Raw genomic sequence first — 15,907 nt, forward strand, 5'->3', positions numbered from 1 at the left:
TGCTGAATAGTCTTGTAAATGCAGTGGATTTAAACAGTTATAGGCAACAGTACAGCCTTCAACAATGAGAAAACCCTATAATGTATAGTTGGCATATCAAGATTTACAAAAATATAACTGAAACAAATTTACTTCTTTTGAGAGTTGATGTCATTTATTGTCGAGCCTTCGACTTTAGTCGAAAAAGCGAGACTAAGCGATCCTACATTCCGTCGTCGTTGGTGTCGTCGGCGGCGACGGCGGGGTCCACAAATATTCACTCTGTGGTTAAAGTTTTTGAAATTTTAATAACTTTCTTAAACTATACTGGATTTCTACCAAACTTGGACAGAAGCTTGTTTATGATCATAAGATAGTATCCAGATGTAAATTTTGTAAAAATAAAATTCCATTTTTTCCGTATTTTACTTATAAATGGACTTAGTTTTTTCTGCGGGGAAACATTACATTCACTCTGTGGTTAAAGTTTTTAAAGTTTTAATAACTTTCTTAAACTATCCTTGGTTTGTACCAAACTTGGACAGAAGCTTGTTTATGATCATAAGATAGTATCCAGAAGTAAATTTTGTAAAAAAATAAATCCATTTTTTCCGTATTTTACTTTTAAATGGACTTAGTTTTTCTGCGGGGAAACATTACATTCACTCTGTGGTTAAAGTTTTTAAAATTTTAATAACTTTCTTAAACTATCCTGGGTTTGTACCAAACTTGGACAGAAGCTTATTTATGATCATAAGATAGTATCCAGAAGTAAATTTTGTAAAAAAAATTTCTGTATTTTACTTTTAAATGGACTTAGATTTTCTTCCAGTTAACATTACATACAGTCTGCAGTTAAAGTTTTCAAAACATTTATTAGATTCATTAACTATCCTAAATTTTTACCAAACTTGGACAGAAGCTTTTTACAATCATAAGATAGTATCAAGAGGAATATTTTTATTGATTTTTTTTCCTCATTTTTGTTGAGCCTGCGATTTACAGCAAAAGTAGGCGAGACACTGGGTTCCGCGGAACCCTTACAAATTTTTGAATATATTACCAATATCAGGATTTTTTTTTGAAAGTTAAAGATAAAAAGAACTTGTAAAATAATGAAGAAATAAGAACTGCCTATTCTTCAAGGATTGCTTAACCTACAATGATTCTTCATAGAAGTAGATTTTTTACCAATGGTTCAATCTGTTTAAAATACACATCCTGTGTCCAAACTTAAAAGGATCACACTGTTTTATCTGTTCTGGTAATTATTACATCAGCAAATTAAATTGCAGCTTCAAAATTTTAAAAGTGTGTATTAATCCGACAAAACACAATGATCTTGGAGATTTAAAAAAAAAAGAAAATAGTATGGAGCATTTTCAGATTGTTGTAAGCAAAGCATGACTAGAGGATCTTTATCTTAAGCAGATACTGATAGCCAGAGTTGCAATTTGCATATTTCTTGAAAAAAAAACCTGTTATAGACAGTAGAAGATCAACAATGCAAAGTACCAAGTCACTGAATACATCTTTTGAAGCCATATAGAAGTTGTTGCCCATAAATTATTTGAACATCTATAGTAAAAATCTTTCTACAGCAAAAAAATGTTCAGCAATACAAGATCTTCAAAAATACCAGTAAAGCTGAAACCATCAACTGACCATTTACATGCCTACTTGCCCAGAAATTGCAATGTTGACTGGTCTTTATAACAGTTTAGGAGCAGATACTTGTGATTCACTAATCATAGTCTCACCATGACAGCAGAATAATTACAAATATCCCTACAAGCTGAAAATAAAACACAATTAATTACTTCAATAACTGAGTAGATAAGATGCTGGGTTTTTTTCCGGAAATCATGGAAAATTATTAAATATGAATTATTGCATTTAAAATGAATGTGCCTTAGGGACCTAATATATTCTATTCCCAGCTGGAAGAGGTTATTACTTAAAGACTGAAACCAGGTTTTTTTAAATATATTAAGTTGCCAATAGCTAATAATTTAATTTTGATGTTGCATACATAAAATAATAATAAATAGCTTTATTTAGACAAATAAGGACTTGTTATTAGCTCTAATGAGCTTTAAACTGACATACAAGACATAAACAAAACAACACATTATATATAAATAAGACAATAACAAAAAGAAACAACAATAGTCTAGTTTTGATTTTTGATTTTCCTTTTTGAATTTTCCTCGGAGTTCAGTATTTTTGTGTTTTTACTTTTTACATACAGTTTGAACTTCATCATGTTCATGAACTACACAATACAAATATATATTTTCCTTCCTTCTCAGGTACACCCCTATCTGAAAAAAATTCTAAAATAATTGCCAATGTAATGGATGTTTAGCTTTAACTGATAAAGCTACCAAGGGACAGTGATGCATGGTATATACACATGCAATTAGTTACATTACTCAAAAGTTATGAAGCACTATAAGCATGGTGGTAATAAGCAAATTATTAGCACAATATTTAAAGCTAGGTATTAAAGCTGAAAAGCATACTGGGTATTAAAGCTTAAAGTTACAGATATATCTTCTGATTGTCTTAAAGGTTTGTCTCTTAGCTAATAGACATAATTTTGTCATGTGACCTTGACTTCATCAATACTTTTATTCAACCACAAACACTTTTTGTGGTTCGTTACGATGTCGTCATCTGAAGACGCAGTTGGTTGATGGACCATAACTTAGTTTACATGTTTGGATCTCTATAAAATTTAAATATAAGGTTCAATATCACAAAAAGGAAGGTTGGTGTAGTTTTAGGGGATATGGTCCCAAGGTTTAGGAATTAAGGGACAAAATGGGCCCAAAAAAATCACAAGTATTTTGATTGCTCTGAAATTGTACCAGAATTTCAATATCACAAGTAGAAAGTTTGGCTTCATTTGGAGGTTTATTGACAAAAAAAAAATCATAAAAAGGGGGGGGGATTTTTATCCTCAAGATTTTGAGCAATAAATTTTCAATTGAATGCAAGTTCAAATCAATTAACCAATTTCAAGTTCTTTGACTATATTTATTCTGTGTCAGAAAACTATCATGTGTCAGTTATTTAATCACAATCCAAATTCCTTATATAGAGATTTCATTGTAACAAACAAGGATTTGTATAGTAATACTATACAAATCCTTGTAACAAACAACAGACTGGACTTGCATATTTAATTTTTATACACAATTCCGGAATTAACACTTGTTTATTTCCGATATGTTTTTTTTATAATTAAAAAACGGACTGGTACCTCCGTTATTACTATCCTTACCCTCATTCATTTTTTATGATACCAGATTTAAACACCGATGAGACGCAGACGAGCAAGTGCTTGGTAACGAAAGACGCTTTCTGATTTTCTGTTTTTATCTCAGAAAATGGAGCAACAAAACAAGATGAAAGGGGGTTATTCTCACGGTATTAGACAATATTTTTAATGATACATAGAAACATAATATCTTACATTGAGCTCGATCTTAACAAATGGACAAACATCGCTGAGTTTACAACTGTAGACACTATCCCGTACAACACCGATCCATTTAAGAACTCTTTCTTTATCAAGAGCATACTACATTGCCAATTTGGAACCAATTATAAGACAATAGTGTATGCACCAATACAGCTGAGAGCTTCAAGGCTGCTTTCCAACACAGTCAATAGGTCTTGATCTCTCCAGTTGAGTAAAAGCCATAATTGGTACATGTACCTTTAACTGATCTGTATGTGTACCTTCAAGGTGAATCCGGGTCTGTTCGCGCCCAATCACGTTCGCACCCTTCCACATTCGCCCCCATTCACTTTCGCACCCCACATGTTCGCACCCAAATTTTGCAAAAAGTTCGTTCGCACCCCACACGTTCGCACCCAATTTTACCGATTTTTTGGAGGTGTATTGGTAGAAATATATATGCCATTGTTTCTAAATAATTCGAGATACTGACAAGTTTTTTTGTGTCATGACAAGTTTATAAAAAAAGTCCTTGTTTTAAAGTCGGAGTGTGTTGAATAATTCTTAATCGTGTTTTGGTTAGTGTATTGAAATAATTTGTTTTTTACTGTTTCTAGTCAATTAAGTGCGAATCTGACAACATGTTGAACAACTGGTATGCATGGTAAGTGTATTGCTATGATTAATATTTATTTTATTAGTATTTACATCAAAGCAATTTAAAACAACAATCATGATTTATAAACAACAGTAAACAATAACACCAATTAGTCTGTTTATAAATACCAACAGAGACATATAATACGTCTCTAATACCAATTAGCAATAATCATACATAATCAACATTTAATAATTAATCATCAGATTGATAAAAAAAAAATCTATTCAATAAATTCTCAAATTTTATTCAAATAGAATACAATTATTGTTATATTCATATGAATAATTTCTAACAATTTAACTTAAATTTTATTAAAAATTGGGCGCGAACATGTAGGGTGCGAACGGACGTGGGGGGCGAAAATGTGAGGTGCGAACGTGTAGGGTGCGAAACTATATTGGGCGCGAACGGACCTGATACCCTTCAAGGTACACATACAGATACAACTGGATATTTTGAAAGGCATTTTTACGACAATGTCGATGATAAACCTTATCGCTAATCCTGGCTGCTTGAACTGCTTTCATACAACAATCACTTTTCCATTGTGGCGTCAGATATTTTGTTTTATGATGTCAAAATTTTACAGGAACCTGTGTGATATGCATTAATGGTGGACAAACAGGTAACTAGATATATCGGCACCATGACAAATCGGCACCCAAGTCTGAAGACATTTCGGTACCATTTTTGGACATTTTGGGACCAAGACAATCCGGCACCTCGTTTTTAAAAATAAAATTATTATGAAAAATTAAAGAATTGTTGCATAGATATTATAATTTGTATATAAAATATGCATTACAAAAAGAATACTCATCATTTAATTAAACTCTTAATGATTATGTATGTATGAATAAACATTATTTAATTGAATCATAATTAAATCATAATTCTATAAAGTCAACAGCAATCTGAGTGCTATAAAAAAGAAAAAAAAAATTGTGTTAAGTGCCAAAATGTTGTGCACCCTAGACAAGAAGCTTTGCTATGCGATGAATGTCAAAAGTGGCAACATAGAACATGCAACAGTGGTAAGTGGCTTTTAAATATTTTTTTAATTATTATAAATTATTATAACTAAAATTCTCCTTGCATACTTTTCATTTCCATACTACTGGAGCCAATCTCTGATAGAGCTAATAGCATTTGTACATAAGGAAGTAAAGGAAAACTAGCCAAATAAATAGTAATATAGAAATACCCTTAATTATAAATGCAATTAAAACCCATTATCCATATTGTAACCTGCTTGACTCAAACTTTAAAATTGAAAGACTCATTTTGAACAAAACTTTGATTTTGTGAAAAACTAAGGCTTTTCTACATCAGGAATAGATTACCTTAGCAAGCTGTATTTCGCAAAACTTTTAGGAATTTTTGGTCCTCAATGCTCTTGAACTTCATACTTTATTTGGCCTTTTAAACATTTTTTGATTCGAGCGTCACTCAGGTGAGTCTTTTGTAGACGAAACGCGTTTCTTGCGTAAATATAAAATTTAAATCCTGGTATCTATGATGAGTTTCTATGCAGCTTCCTACATGTACATCACCAAAGTCTTGTGATGTCTTACTTAATTGTATATGAATGGTGCTAAAAATATATTTCGATTTGACTGTTGTAATGTTCTTCTTGACATGTTGTCTCTTGAAGTATGTGAAATACTTATTTCCAGGTGTAAAAAATATTGATCCCCCCACTTTGAATTTATAAAACAATTTGAAGCCCCCTTTTCCACATACAGAAAAAAAACTTGACCCCCCTGTATTTTGACCAGCCCACCCTCCCAGATAAAAAATGATAAGTCCCTAAAGTACTATTTACAATACATAATATGTAGTTTGATTGACGATGATTTTAGGAATAAACCACTTAATAAGATACCTCTTCGAAGATACAATTACAATAGTGACAACAATGTTATAAATAGTGCAGAAGACAAATCATAATTGCTATATATTCACACTAAACATGCAAATTGAGTTCATGCCCTCATACATAAACAGTGCCAGGAAATTTTATAATTTTTGGTTCACTATATTTAGATCAAAGATAAATAATTTATAAGGTGCCAATTTGTCTATGTTAGGTGCCAATTTGTCCGGGTACCGATTTGTCTGGGTGCCGAACTGTCTAGAATTTGGACAAACAGAGATAAGGTGTATTGTATAATATATCTAGTAGATGTATGCTGGGCCTTAAAACTTTTCCAGTTGCACTGTACTCAAAGCAGATTTTTGTCTACTTGTTATGATATAATTTAAATTTAAGAGCAAGTCATGTGACAAGAATCCACTATTATATATAATAATTCTGCATGTTACAATGCACCGCCATAGCTTGAATAATAGGAGAAATTGGCTGAAAGTAACTGCTTTCCAATGATTTTGTTGTGTCAAAGAAAACAGTAATTTTTCCCAAAATTGCAGCGATATGAATTTTTACATGTAGTTGCTCTTACTTGACCAATATTATTTAAAGACACCACATAAGTGTACTAAAATTAATTTTTTTTTTCTGTAGACATAGAAGTGCCAGTAAAATTTTGTATGCAAAACTATGAAGTTTTATTTCAAAATAAAAGATATTCCTGAAAATGTCTGATTTGCTTTATATGTTTGCACCATTGTAAATCTCAACTAAAATTCTAAGAAATCACTTTATTCTATAGTATTGGTTACAGATGAATAATTCAATAATACATATCAGGGGTGGATCTACTGTAGCCATTTTTGGGGAAAGACGGCTTCAAGCCGTCAATCCCCTATGGGGTTGACCAGAGTGACACTCCCTCACATCATTCATTTTGTTTTTATACATGTTATAGTGTGGGAAAACCCCCAACAAATCTTACTTAGATTGAAGAGAAGGAGACCCAGAAATGAATAGTTTGACTTTAAACACTTTTTTACACATTTCCCTTCTGTTTCTCACGAAATTATCGTATCTTGAACTCTCCTTTACACTATTTACGTTTATTTAACAATCCGGAAAAATTAGTATGACGAGATATTCTAAATATATCCAACCTACATTGTATTTTATAGTGACGTCATTCTTGGAAGAAGCAGGGATATCCTTCACCAGTTCACTGGTTATTTAAATCATTCTTAGAGATCGTGCACTAATCACAAATTTGTATTTGTTAAATCTAAACATAATATTGTTTACTGTAGATGATTTAAACATCAACATGCAATACTTTAATTTGTAGGTCAACAACTTTCAAAATAAACAAAGATCGTGGGGTTACATGACACAGGGGAAAGAAACGATTTTATTACTTTTTTCGGGTCTCACTAATTAGAGACAAGAAGCGTCAAAAAGCGACAAGAAGCGTCAAGAAGACTATTTAGCGACAAGAAAAACATATTCTTCTTGTCGCTTCTTGTCGCTAAAATTCTTTTTGTTGTTAATTAGTTAGACCACTTGTTTCTGTAAAAATTCTGAGAATCTTCCTCCAATTCAGGAGCACCTCAATTGATGAGTAATTATCCACTAAAATAAAAGTTAAAGTATTTAAACACTTCAAATGTGACATTTCATTGGATTAGTAGTCTTCTATTAAAACTAAATTTTTGTGTACCTACATAATCATTGTAATGGTAAAAAAAAAAAAAAATAATTTGCATTTTTATAGTTTTAACATATATATATTTACAAATATTTCAAAATTATGATTTGGAAACAAGCTTCACACAGTTTACATCACTCATATTGTTTTTTTTTATTAGTACCTGTTTCCCTGTGATGAGAGTTGTAACTAAGAACTTTAACAATGGAAATTTAAAACTGAATAGATTTTTCAGTCCACACTTTCTAAAGAAAAAACTTTAAAATCCAAGAGTACTGTCACAAAAAATGGAAAATGGCCCTAGCCTGCAGTTCAGTGGTACACAATCAAGATTTCAAAAAATATTGTAGTTGTTGTGAAATGACAGAATTCAGTTGAGTTTTAGATGATTATAGCTATCAACTTTAATCAAATGTTTAGATTTAGAAGATGCAGATCACTTCCATTGGTCCCAAATTGAATCCTAAACTAAGGAAATGAAATTACATAAACAACAATTGATTTCAATATTGTCAACCTTTCTACATGTTCTAGCGGTTCTCTTTTTCATTCTTCATATGTAAACTATCAAAAGATACCCCCCCCTTTCCAAAAACATAATAAAATAGAAACAAGGGCCGTCTTTCCCCTCAGAGCTATTCAGCTCTTTGATTAAAAGGGGGAGCCCGGGGAGGGGGTCCAAAGAGACATTCAAAAGCATTGATCGTAAAAAAGGGGATTCCAACCCCCTGGATCTACCACTGCATCTGATATAGTATATCAATCCTTGATGTAAACTTTTTAATTTTTATTAAGTTTTTATTCAATGTTTTTAAAGGCAGAAGTTGCTGCGGCGGTTTTTTATTTTTTAAGTTTTTTTGTCCCAAATGTTAACCCTAAATATCAAATTTCGTTGAAAAAATATATTTTAGTTTATTTCACTTTACAAGCAACATGTGTATTATTTTTCAATTAATCTCGTTGTTTCTTTAATTTTGTACAGTGAATAAGTATGAATTGATGTGTTTGGAGAATCAAGGAAAAGATGGATATCAAAGTTCAGAGAGAATCCTGATGGCATTTAAAGTGTTAGATGACATTGTACCCAAACTTGGAGTGTATGCCAGACTGATGGGTCGTATTAAAGATGATTTACATGGTAACTATGATTAGATTAGGGAGAAAAATAGCTAACCCTATACCAGACTGATGGCTCATATTAAGGATGATAAACATGATTACTATGATTACTGTGGATTCATTTATTTTCATGGGTACCAATTTTCGTGGTTTGAGGAAAACTTACTTATTTGTGGATATTTAATTTCATGGTTTTGGCAAAGTCATTCTGTTAGAAAATATATAATTCGTTAAACATTGGAATTCGTGGTTCTACTGAACCCATGAAATTCACGAAAATTGGTATCCAACGAATATTAATGAATCCACAGTAGATTAGGGAGAAATCTATCTAACCTAACAGGTCTGTCCAGTTAAGACAACTTCCAATAGGAACTCAGTTCACACAGTTTTATTCACTAATGTTAATTGTTCAGTCTTCACAAGTCATGGGAAAACCATATTTACTTCAATAATGTTTTTCTTTTTAAAAAATTATTACAGAGCAAAGTTGTGGTGGAATTTATTCTAGATTTTAATTAAGATGTGTTTTGGTTATATATTTTTTGCAGCTTCAGTTTATAGTTCAGAGTTAACAACAGGGCCAGATGGTGTAGTTGTGAACCAGCCATATTTTACTTTGGTTCAGAGGACATCAACAAAGGAAGCTGATAAGATAGATATGTTAAACGAACAGTTAGATACAGTGAAAAGAAGGTGGGTTGTTTATTGAGTAAGATAGATATGTTAAATGAACAGTTAGATACAGTGAAAAGAAGGTGGGTTGTTTATTGAGGAAGATAGATATGTTAAATGAACAGTTAGATAAAGTGAAAAGAAGGTGGGTTGTCAATTGAATAAAAGGACTTTTAAATACTCCTCACAGGGGCCTTGATGATCTAGTGTTGTATTAAATAGCCCATCTACCAGTTTCCCAGGAAGGAGGAACTAGAGGTTTGTATCTCACCTCAGAAGTTGTGAGCCCCTGCGCCCTGTATTCTCTAGGTTGCAAAGGCTGAGATTGTGTATTTAAGTCAATCTCATTGCAAGATGCATTGACTCTGAACTTAAATGATTAGGGTTGCCATTCAAAAGTCGATGGTTCTATCTAAGGTACTGAAACTTCAGAAATTATTGCGTGCGTTTATTATTGTGATTTTGTGATTTTAAAATGCAATTTTGATTTTTGTGCTTTTGAGTATAATAATGTTTAATTTTTATAAAAAAATCAAAATGCGAGTTTTGTTGCGATTATATAACCCTGTCACATTTTTCACAATAATAAAAACATCACAATAGTTTCAGAATTTACAGTACTGTGGCTAACTTCACTAAGAAAAAAAGCTGTCAACTGTGCTGAGTGGCATTAAACACAAACAATCAATAAATCATTCAGGACTCCTGGTATTTAACTGTAACTAATTCATGAAAATTTAATATTAAGATATGTTTAATGTACATGCACTCTTCAACCATTACAATTAGTGATAAGATTATATCTTTTGACAAATATATGCCATGGACAAATATTCATGAACTTCTCTTAAACTATGAGGCAATAGTTCATTTGCCAATTCCTGATTTGAGCCTGCTATGAAACAATAATACAATGGGCCATTCCAGTTAATTTCTGACAGGTGGGGATGGATGGGGAGAATTTTTTTCGTATGTATCAGAAAAAAATTATCATAAAACTACCTATCAAATCTAAAATTTAAGACCTATCAGATGTAGAGTTTCTGTTCATATTGAATGAATGGGCTTGAATGGGAAAATTTGACCTACATTGTATCAGAATTTTTTATTGCAAGGGATGTGCCCATCAGAATTTTGCTTATACTTCAACCTGTCAGAAGATACCTTCCATTCCTTGTTAAACTGATAAAAATTTTTGAGACAAGTGCCTGTCCTTCCATCCCTGGTAAAACTGATAAAAAATTCTGAGACAAGTGCCTGTGGTGTTTTTGTATAAATATCCATTCCACAAAATTCAATTCAGTCATCAATGCAATACCAGATAATGTACATGTATGATATGAAACTGTCTAGATACCAGAGCACCCCTTAGATCTGACATAGGCATTTTTGTTACCCCTAAGATGTAACTATTTTCACCTTGCAAACTATTAACTGCTGCAAGACCTTCAGAAGTTTTGTGCATATAATTGAACGTGTCAGATGAAATAATACCAAAGTACGCCCCCTAAGATGTATAAATTTTACACCCCTCAGAAAGGACCATCCACCCCCCTTTAGCAGATATTAACTGGAATGACCCAATATAGTGTGGTTCAATACTGGAATTATCTCCAGTCATTTTCATTTGGATTTCATTAATACCTTGAAAAAAAATGCAGTTAAATTGAAACAATTTGAATAACTCAAGTTAAAGCTATTTTAATCTAAAAATAGATGTGTTTAAATCAGAAAGTTTGACTACAGCCATTGTGAATGTAACAATTTGCGTTCATATATATAAATACATGTAATATTACATAAAGAATTGCATTTATTTCTATTTTTACTTTCCTTTTGTAAAGATTGTTTGAAAAACACAAACAGTTTGAGGAAAGTCAACAGAAAATTGAAGAATTTGAAGAAAATATGGACAATTTAGAGGAAAAATCTCTTGGATTGGAAAAGCTTGTAGCTAATCAAAAGGCTGAAATTCAGAAGTATGTATACCCTGTTGAAGCTAAGATGTTTGATGCTGAACCTATTAGCAAAAAAAAAAAAAAAAGCAAAAGTTTTGGCTAAATGTGAAAGACTTTTGTAAAGCAGTGTTCAGATTTTATAAAAGTTTCTCTAATTCTTAGCCAATTTATCCTTTTTCCTGACCTGTTAGTTAATTTATTCAATTAATATGTAACTGAGAGCAGAATAAAAAAGGAAAAAACCAATTTTCCTCTTTTTTCACTCTTAATTCTGACAAGTGCAATTAGAGGCCAAATTCGGACCAGAACGTAATAAATTTATTCTATAACCCATGTATTTGAGAAAAAATCATGAAAAACAAAGACAATTCTGTTTAATTAGTATTTTTTTGTTACATTTCAAAATAAATTTATACTGAATTCTATGCTTAGCTGTCCATTTTTAGTCAACTCTCTGTAAAAGATACAACATAGAATAAATTTATTCTAAATGCATGGTGCTTACTGTATATGATCATGTATAAAATAAATTTATTATATAGAGCCATAATATCTATTATTAGTTCGAGAAAATCATAGAACAAATTTATTCTTCATTCAATGTCATTTATGATTATGATAATATTTATCTGTATGGTGAGGCTGAGACACAGAATAAATTTATTCTACATTCAATGCGATTTCGGATTATAATAATATATAAAATAAATTTATTTTGAAGTAAAGTTATCTGTATGGTGAAGCTGAGACACAGAATAAATTTATTCTAGTTTCAATGCGATTTCGGATTATGATAAAATATAAAATAAATTTATTTTGAAGTAAAGTTATCTGTATGGCTGAGACACAGAATTAATTTATTCTACATTCAATATGAATTTTGTTCTATATAAAAATAATCTTAAAAATATCTCATGATAAGAAATAATTTAAAAGAAAATTCCACCGGTCTTATTTATTACAGACAAACTGATACAATAAATTGCTTCGCCAAGCGCAGCTGGATACGACCGCAGAGGTCAAATCCTAAACATTTGGGACAAAAATGGACACAATGTTCGTGCATGATACAGGTCTGAATTTGGATTGTAATTAAATACTTGATGCAATATAGGTTTCTGACACAGAATAACGGTAGCCAAAAAACGTAAAATTGGTTATATCATTTGAATTTATATTTAATTTTTGGCTTTTGTGCAATACACTATGCTGTTGCAAATTGCCCCCCCCCCCCCAAAATAAAAATAAATAAATAAATTTACCTCTTTTTTATGCTTTTGTGCAATACACTATGCTGTTGCTATTTGAACCCTCACCCCCCAAAAATATACCCTTGCCCCTCTTTTTTTTGGCAATATGATATTTGAAATTTTCTTTATCAATTTCTGAAATCTGTAATGAGTGAAAATTATCCCCCCCCCCCCCACCCAACCTTCAAATTACTGTCCAGTTTATCTTATCACAAATATTCTAGCGGAACAGTTCAGAATGCATGTAAAACAATAGAATTGCTATATGGCCAAAAATCAATTTCCTTATCGTTTCGATTTGTCATGTGATGGCATACAAACAGTTCAAAAATACATGTAAGTCTTTTTTGTTTGCTTATATAATCCTGAAGATTTTGTTCAATGTTTTGTCACTGGTCATCTGTTAGAATAATTTTGGGGTTTTTTTTTCACACAAGAGACAATCTTCGTTATAATGCAACTGGTACTAATCGTTAAGTAATCTGATCTTTTATTGACATACAGATCTGTAGTTGGAATTATTCATCTTCAAACTCTTCTTAACTTTTCGAACAATCATCTTTGTAAATGTCAACATTTTATCTTCTAATATTCCCAAATACATGTTTCCATTATTCCGTTCAACCAAAGCTATCTGAAAGATCAAATAAAAAATACAGTGCATATAAAAAAAAAATGGAAAATGTGTCTATGGGCTACAAATGCCCCCGCTCGTAAATATACACGTGTCAACTTCCACATTCAGATACATGTACAAGATTAAAGTAGTTAAGACTTATTTGTGATTTTAACATTCGGTTGAGGCAAACTAAAGTTAGTGAACGGAAACGAAAAATTCAGCACTTTTTATGTTTATAAATGGCCTTAACTCAAGAACAGTAGAATTGATGCCACTCAATTTAAACCTTGATCTGTGTTTTATGGTAATATGCATTGTGTATATGATTTATTACATTTGCTTGAGGCAAACTAAAGTTAGAGAACAGAAGCGAAAAATCCAGCAATTTTTATGTTTATAAATGGGCATAACTCAAGATGGTAAAAGTTATGCCACCCATGCAACATCTTACACTAACCTTGTCAAAAACGAACTGTAACTTGTAGTAAAGTAAGCAAATGTTTCAGAGAGATGTACAAGGACTAAAGGAGCAGCCAGATCTGATCGCCGTATAAATAAGATATGCAAATGATTGTACAACTGCACATCACATATCAGGCCCTCACTCTAAAATTCATAATATATTCCTTTTCATAGAGTAACCGATACATTGCACGCATTCTTAAAATAATGACTTTTAATTCACTAATAACAATTCCGGCCGAACTACAGTTGTCAAAATATAAATTATATTAGCACTTTCAAAACCTTTTTGCGATGAGATAAGAAAGAACACTTTTTATAAAACAACAATTATGATTCTTAATTTCAGCATTCTAAGATATTTCTTGCAAGCCAGTTAAAAGTTTAATCTTTTAAATTACCTCCGTAGATTTTTCTCAAAATGTATCCTTCACTAATGTTCTCTGTGGTTGTAGTAACTTCTGTCATTTTGTCTGCCTTCTAAACTTTTGTGTTTCTTTATAAATTCCTTTTGATAGAAGTGTCTGGTGACCTATAAAGAACAGCGTATTATATTTTGACTGAAATGGTCATATTATCCATGAAGATGGAGACTTTTTGTCAATTGTTCTGTGTGCCAAACAGATTGCATGAGAGTGTGAGTACAGTTCTTTAGGTACTTATAAAAATGTTCAAAACTAGTTTTTTACATAAAATAGTCTATTGGTCGTTTATTTGTTTTTTGCAATGGTGTTTTATTGTTTCATAGACTTATGAGTATAAATATCCTTTGGATTCAGTGGCGGAGCCAGTTAGGGTTCCGTGCTTTGAACGCCCCCTTTTTTGACGATCAATGGTTTTAAATTGGAACAAATGTTTAGAACCCTCTTTTAAAAATGGCTGGTCCCGCCCCTGGGTATCTTTCACTTTTTGCCCAAATAATAGGTACATATTCCATCTTTCTATGCAACAATTTCATAGCCTAAGCGTGAAGAAAGTGAACATTTAATTTTTTAAATGTTTAAAGATTACTTCAACTTTCACCCGTAGTAAATAATAATGAGATTACCAATTAGAAACATTATTACTATCATAATTATTAAAAGATAATAAATAATATTTATCTAATAAATTTACGTTCAAACTTATGAATTAAAAAGAGAAAACATTTACCCAATCTTTTATATATATTCTTCACTTTAAGCATGGAATTATTATATTTAAATATACAATTCCTTGCTTTAAGGCATAGTCTTCAGAGTCGGATCCAGGGATGTTTAAAAAAGGGGGGGGGGGGGGGGGGTAATTAACAATAAAACTGAGTCTCATCTAGCCCCAAGCATCATGTCAGGCATTGTCATTACTAATGTCTTCTAATCTGAGTAAATTAATTACTAAAAACTATTAAATGTCTTCTTATCTGAGAAACAATTTCGACATTTAAACGAAATCTTTTACTTAGGATATTGTTGATTCTCCACAAAGTAATATAAATAGAACCATACAAATAGTAAGCAAATACATGTTTTCAGATACCATCTTCAATATAAAAAAAAAAATCACACCATGAAAAAATTAACTTGTTATGTGTTCCTCTTCTACTAGCTTCAAAATATATCCAAAATCAAGAATGTGGAACATACTCTATCTGACATAATCATTTGGTAATTGATGCAATTAGTGTCTCTTGTATGCCTGTCTTGAACATAAAAAACTAAATATAAAATAAACAACTCTCCCAATGCTCAGGTTGGTTGTCATATTATGCAACATATAGTTAATGATATAGAAACCAATGGGAAAAACATATAACTTCTTTTGTCATACAAAACACGGTCAAACATCCAAACATACTATCCACACTGATCTGTGTCCACACTTGTAGTATATTAATTTATCTTAGTCATATGACAAATTGTCAGAGTAGTATAGTCAAATTTAGTTATAGAATGAACATTTAATTTAATTTGCTTCATGATATACCTCTTTCCTTAATGATATGATTATCGTTATCATAGGCAGTTGTGGCGTTCCATAAATGTTATATTCCAAATTGTTCTTGTTTATTATGGAATGATCGATATTCTGATGTATATTTACCAACGTTTTTTTTCAACTGATCGGGCGGAGCTATGTTTTAATTCGCATGAGGACAGTCTAT

The 15,907-nt window shown here is 31.4% G+C and overlaps 1 protein-coding gene across 3 annotated transcripts in view; it reads left to right on the top strand.

The window, feature by feature from the left end:
• The first annotated feature begins 3,271 nt into the window (after positions 1–3,271).
• LOC139521254 (uncharacterized) overlaps positions 3,272–15,907 on the top strand; it is a 55,775-nt gene continuing 43,139 nt past the window's right edge. For 2 of the 3 annotated variants that reach the window (XM_071314724.1, XM_071314723.1), the window contains exons 1-4: positions 3,272–3,414; positions 8,667–8,822; positions 9,355–9,499; positions 11,323–11,457. In XM_071314724.1, the coding sequence (XP_071170825.1) occupies positions 3,375–3,414; positions 8,667–8,822; positions 9,355–9,499; positions 11,323–11,457 (476 nt within the window). In that variant the 5' untranslated portion in view covers positions 3,272–3,374. Of the gene's footprint in view, positions 3,415–8,666; positions 8,823–9,354; positions 9,500–9,522; positions 9,562–11,322; positions 11,458–15,907 lie in introns of those variants that run through there. The other variant, XM_071314725.1, reaches the window with a different exon arrangement.

This window comes from Mytilus edulis, chromosome 4, assembly GCF_963676685.1.
Source record: "Mytilus edulis chromosome 4, xbMytEdul2.2, whole genome shotgun sequence".
Taxonomy (NCBI): domain Eukaryota; kingdom Metazoa; phylum Mollusca; class Bivalvia; order Mytilida; family Mytilidae; genus Mytilus; species Mytilus edulis.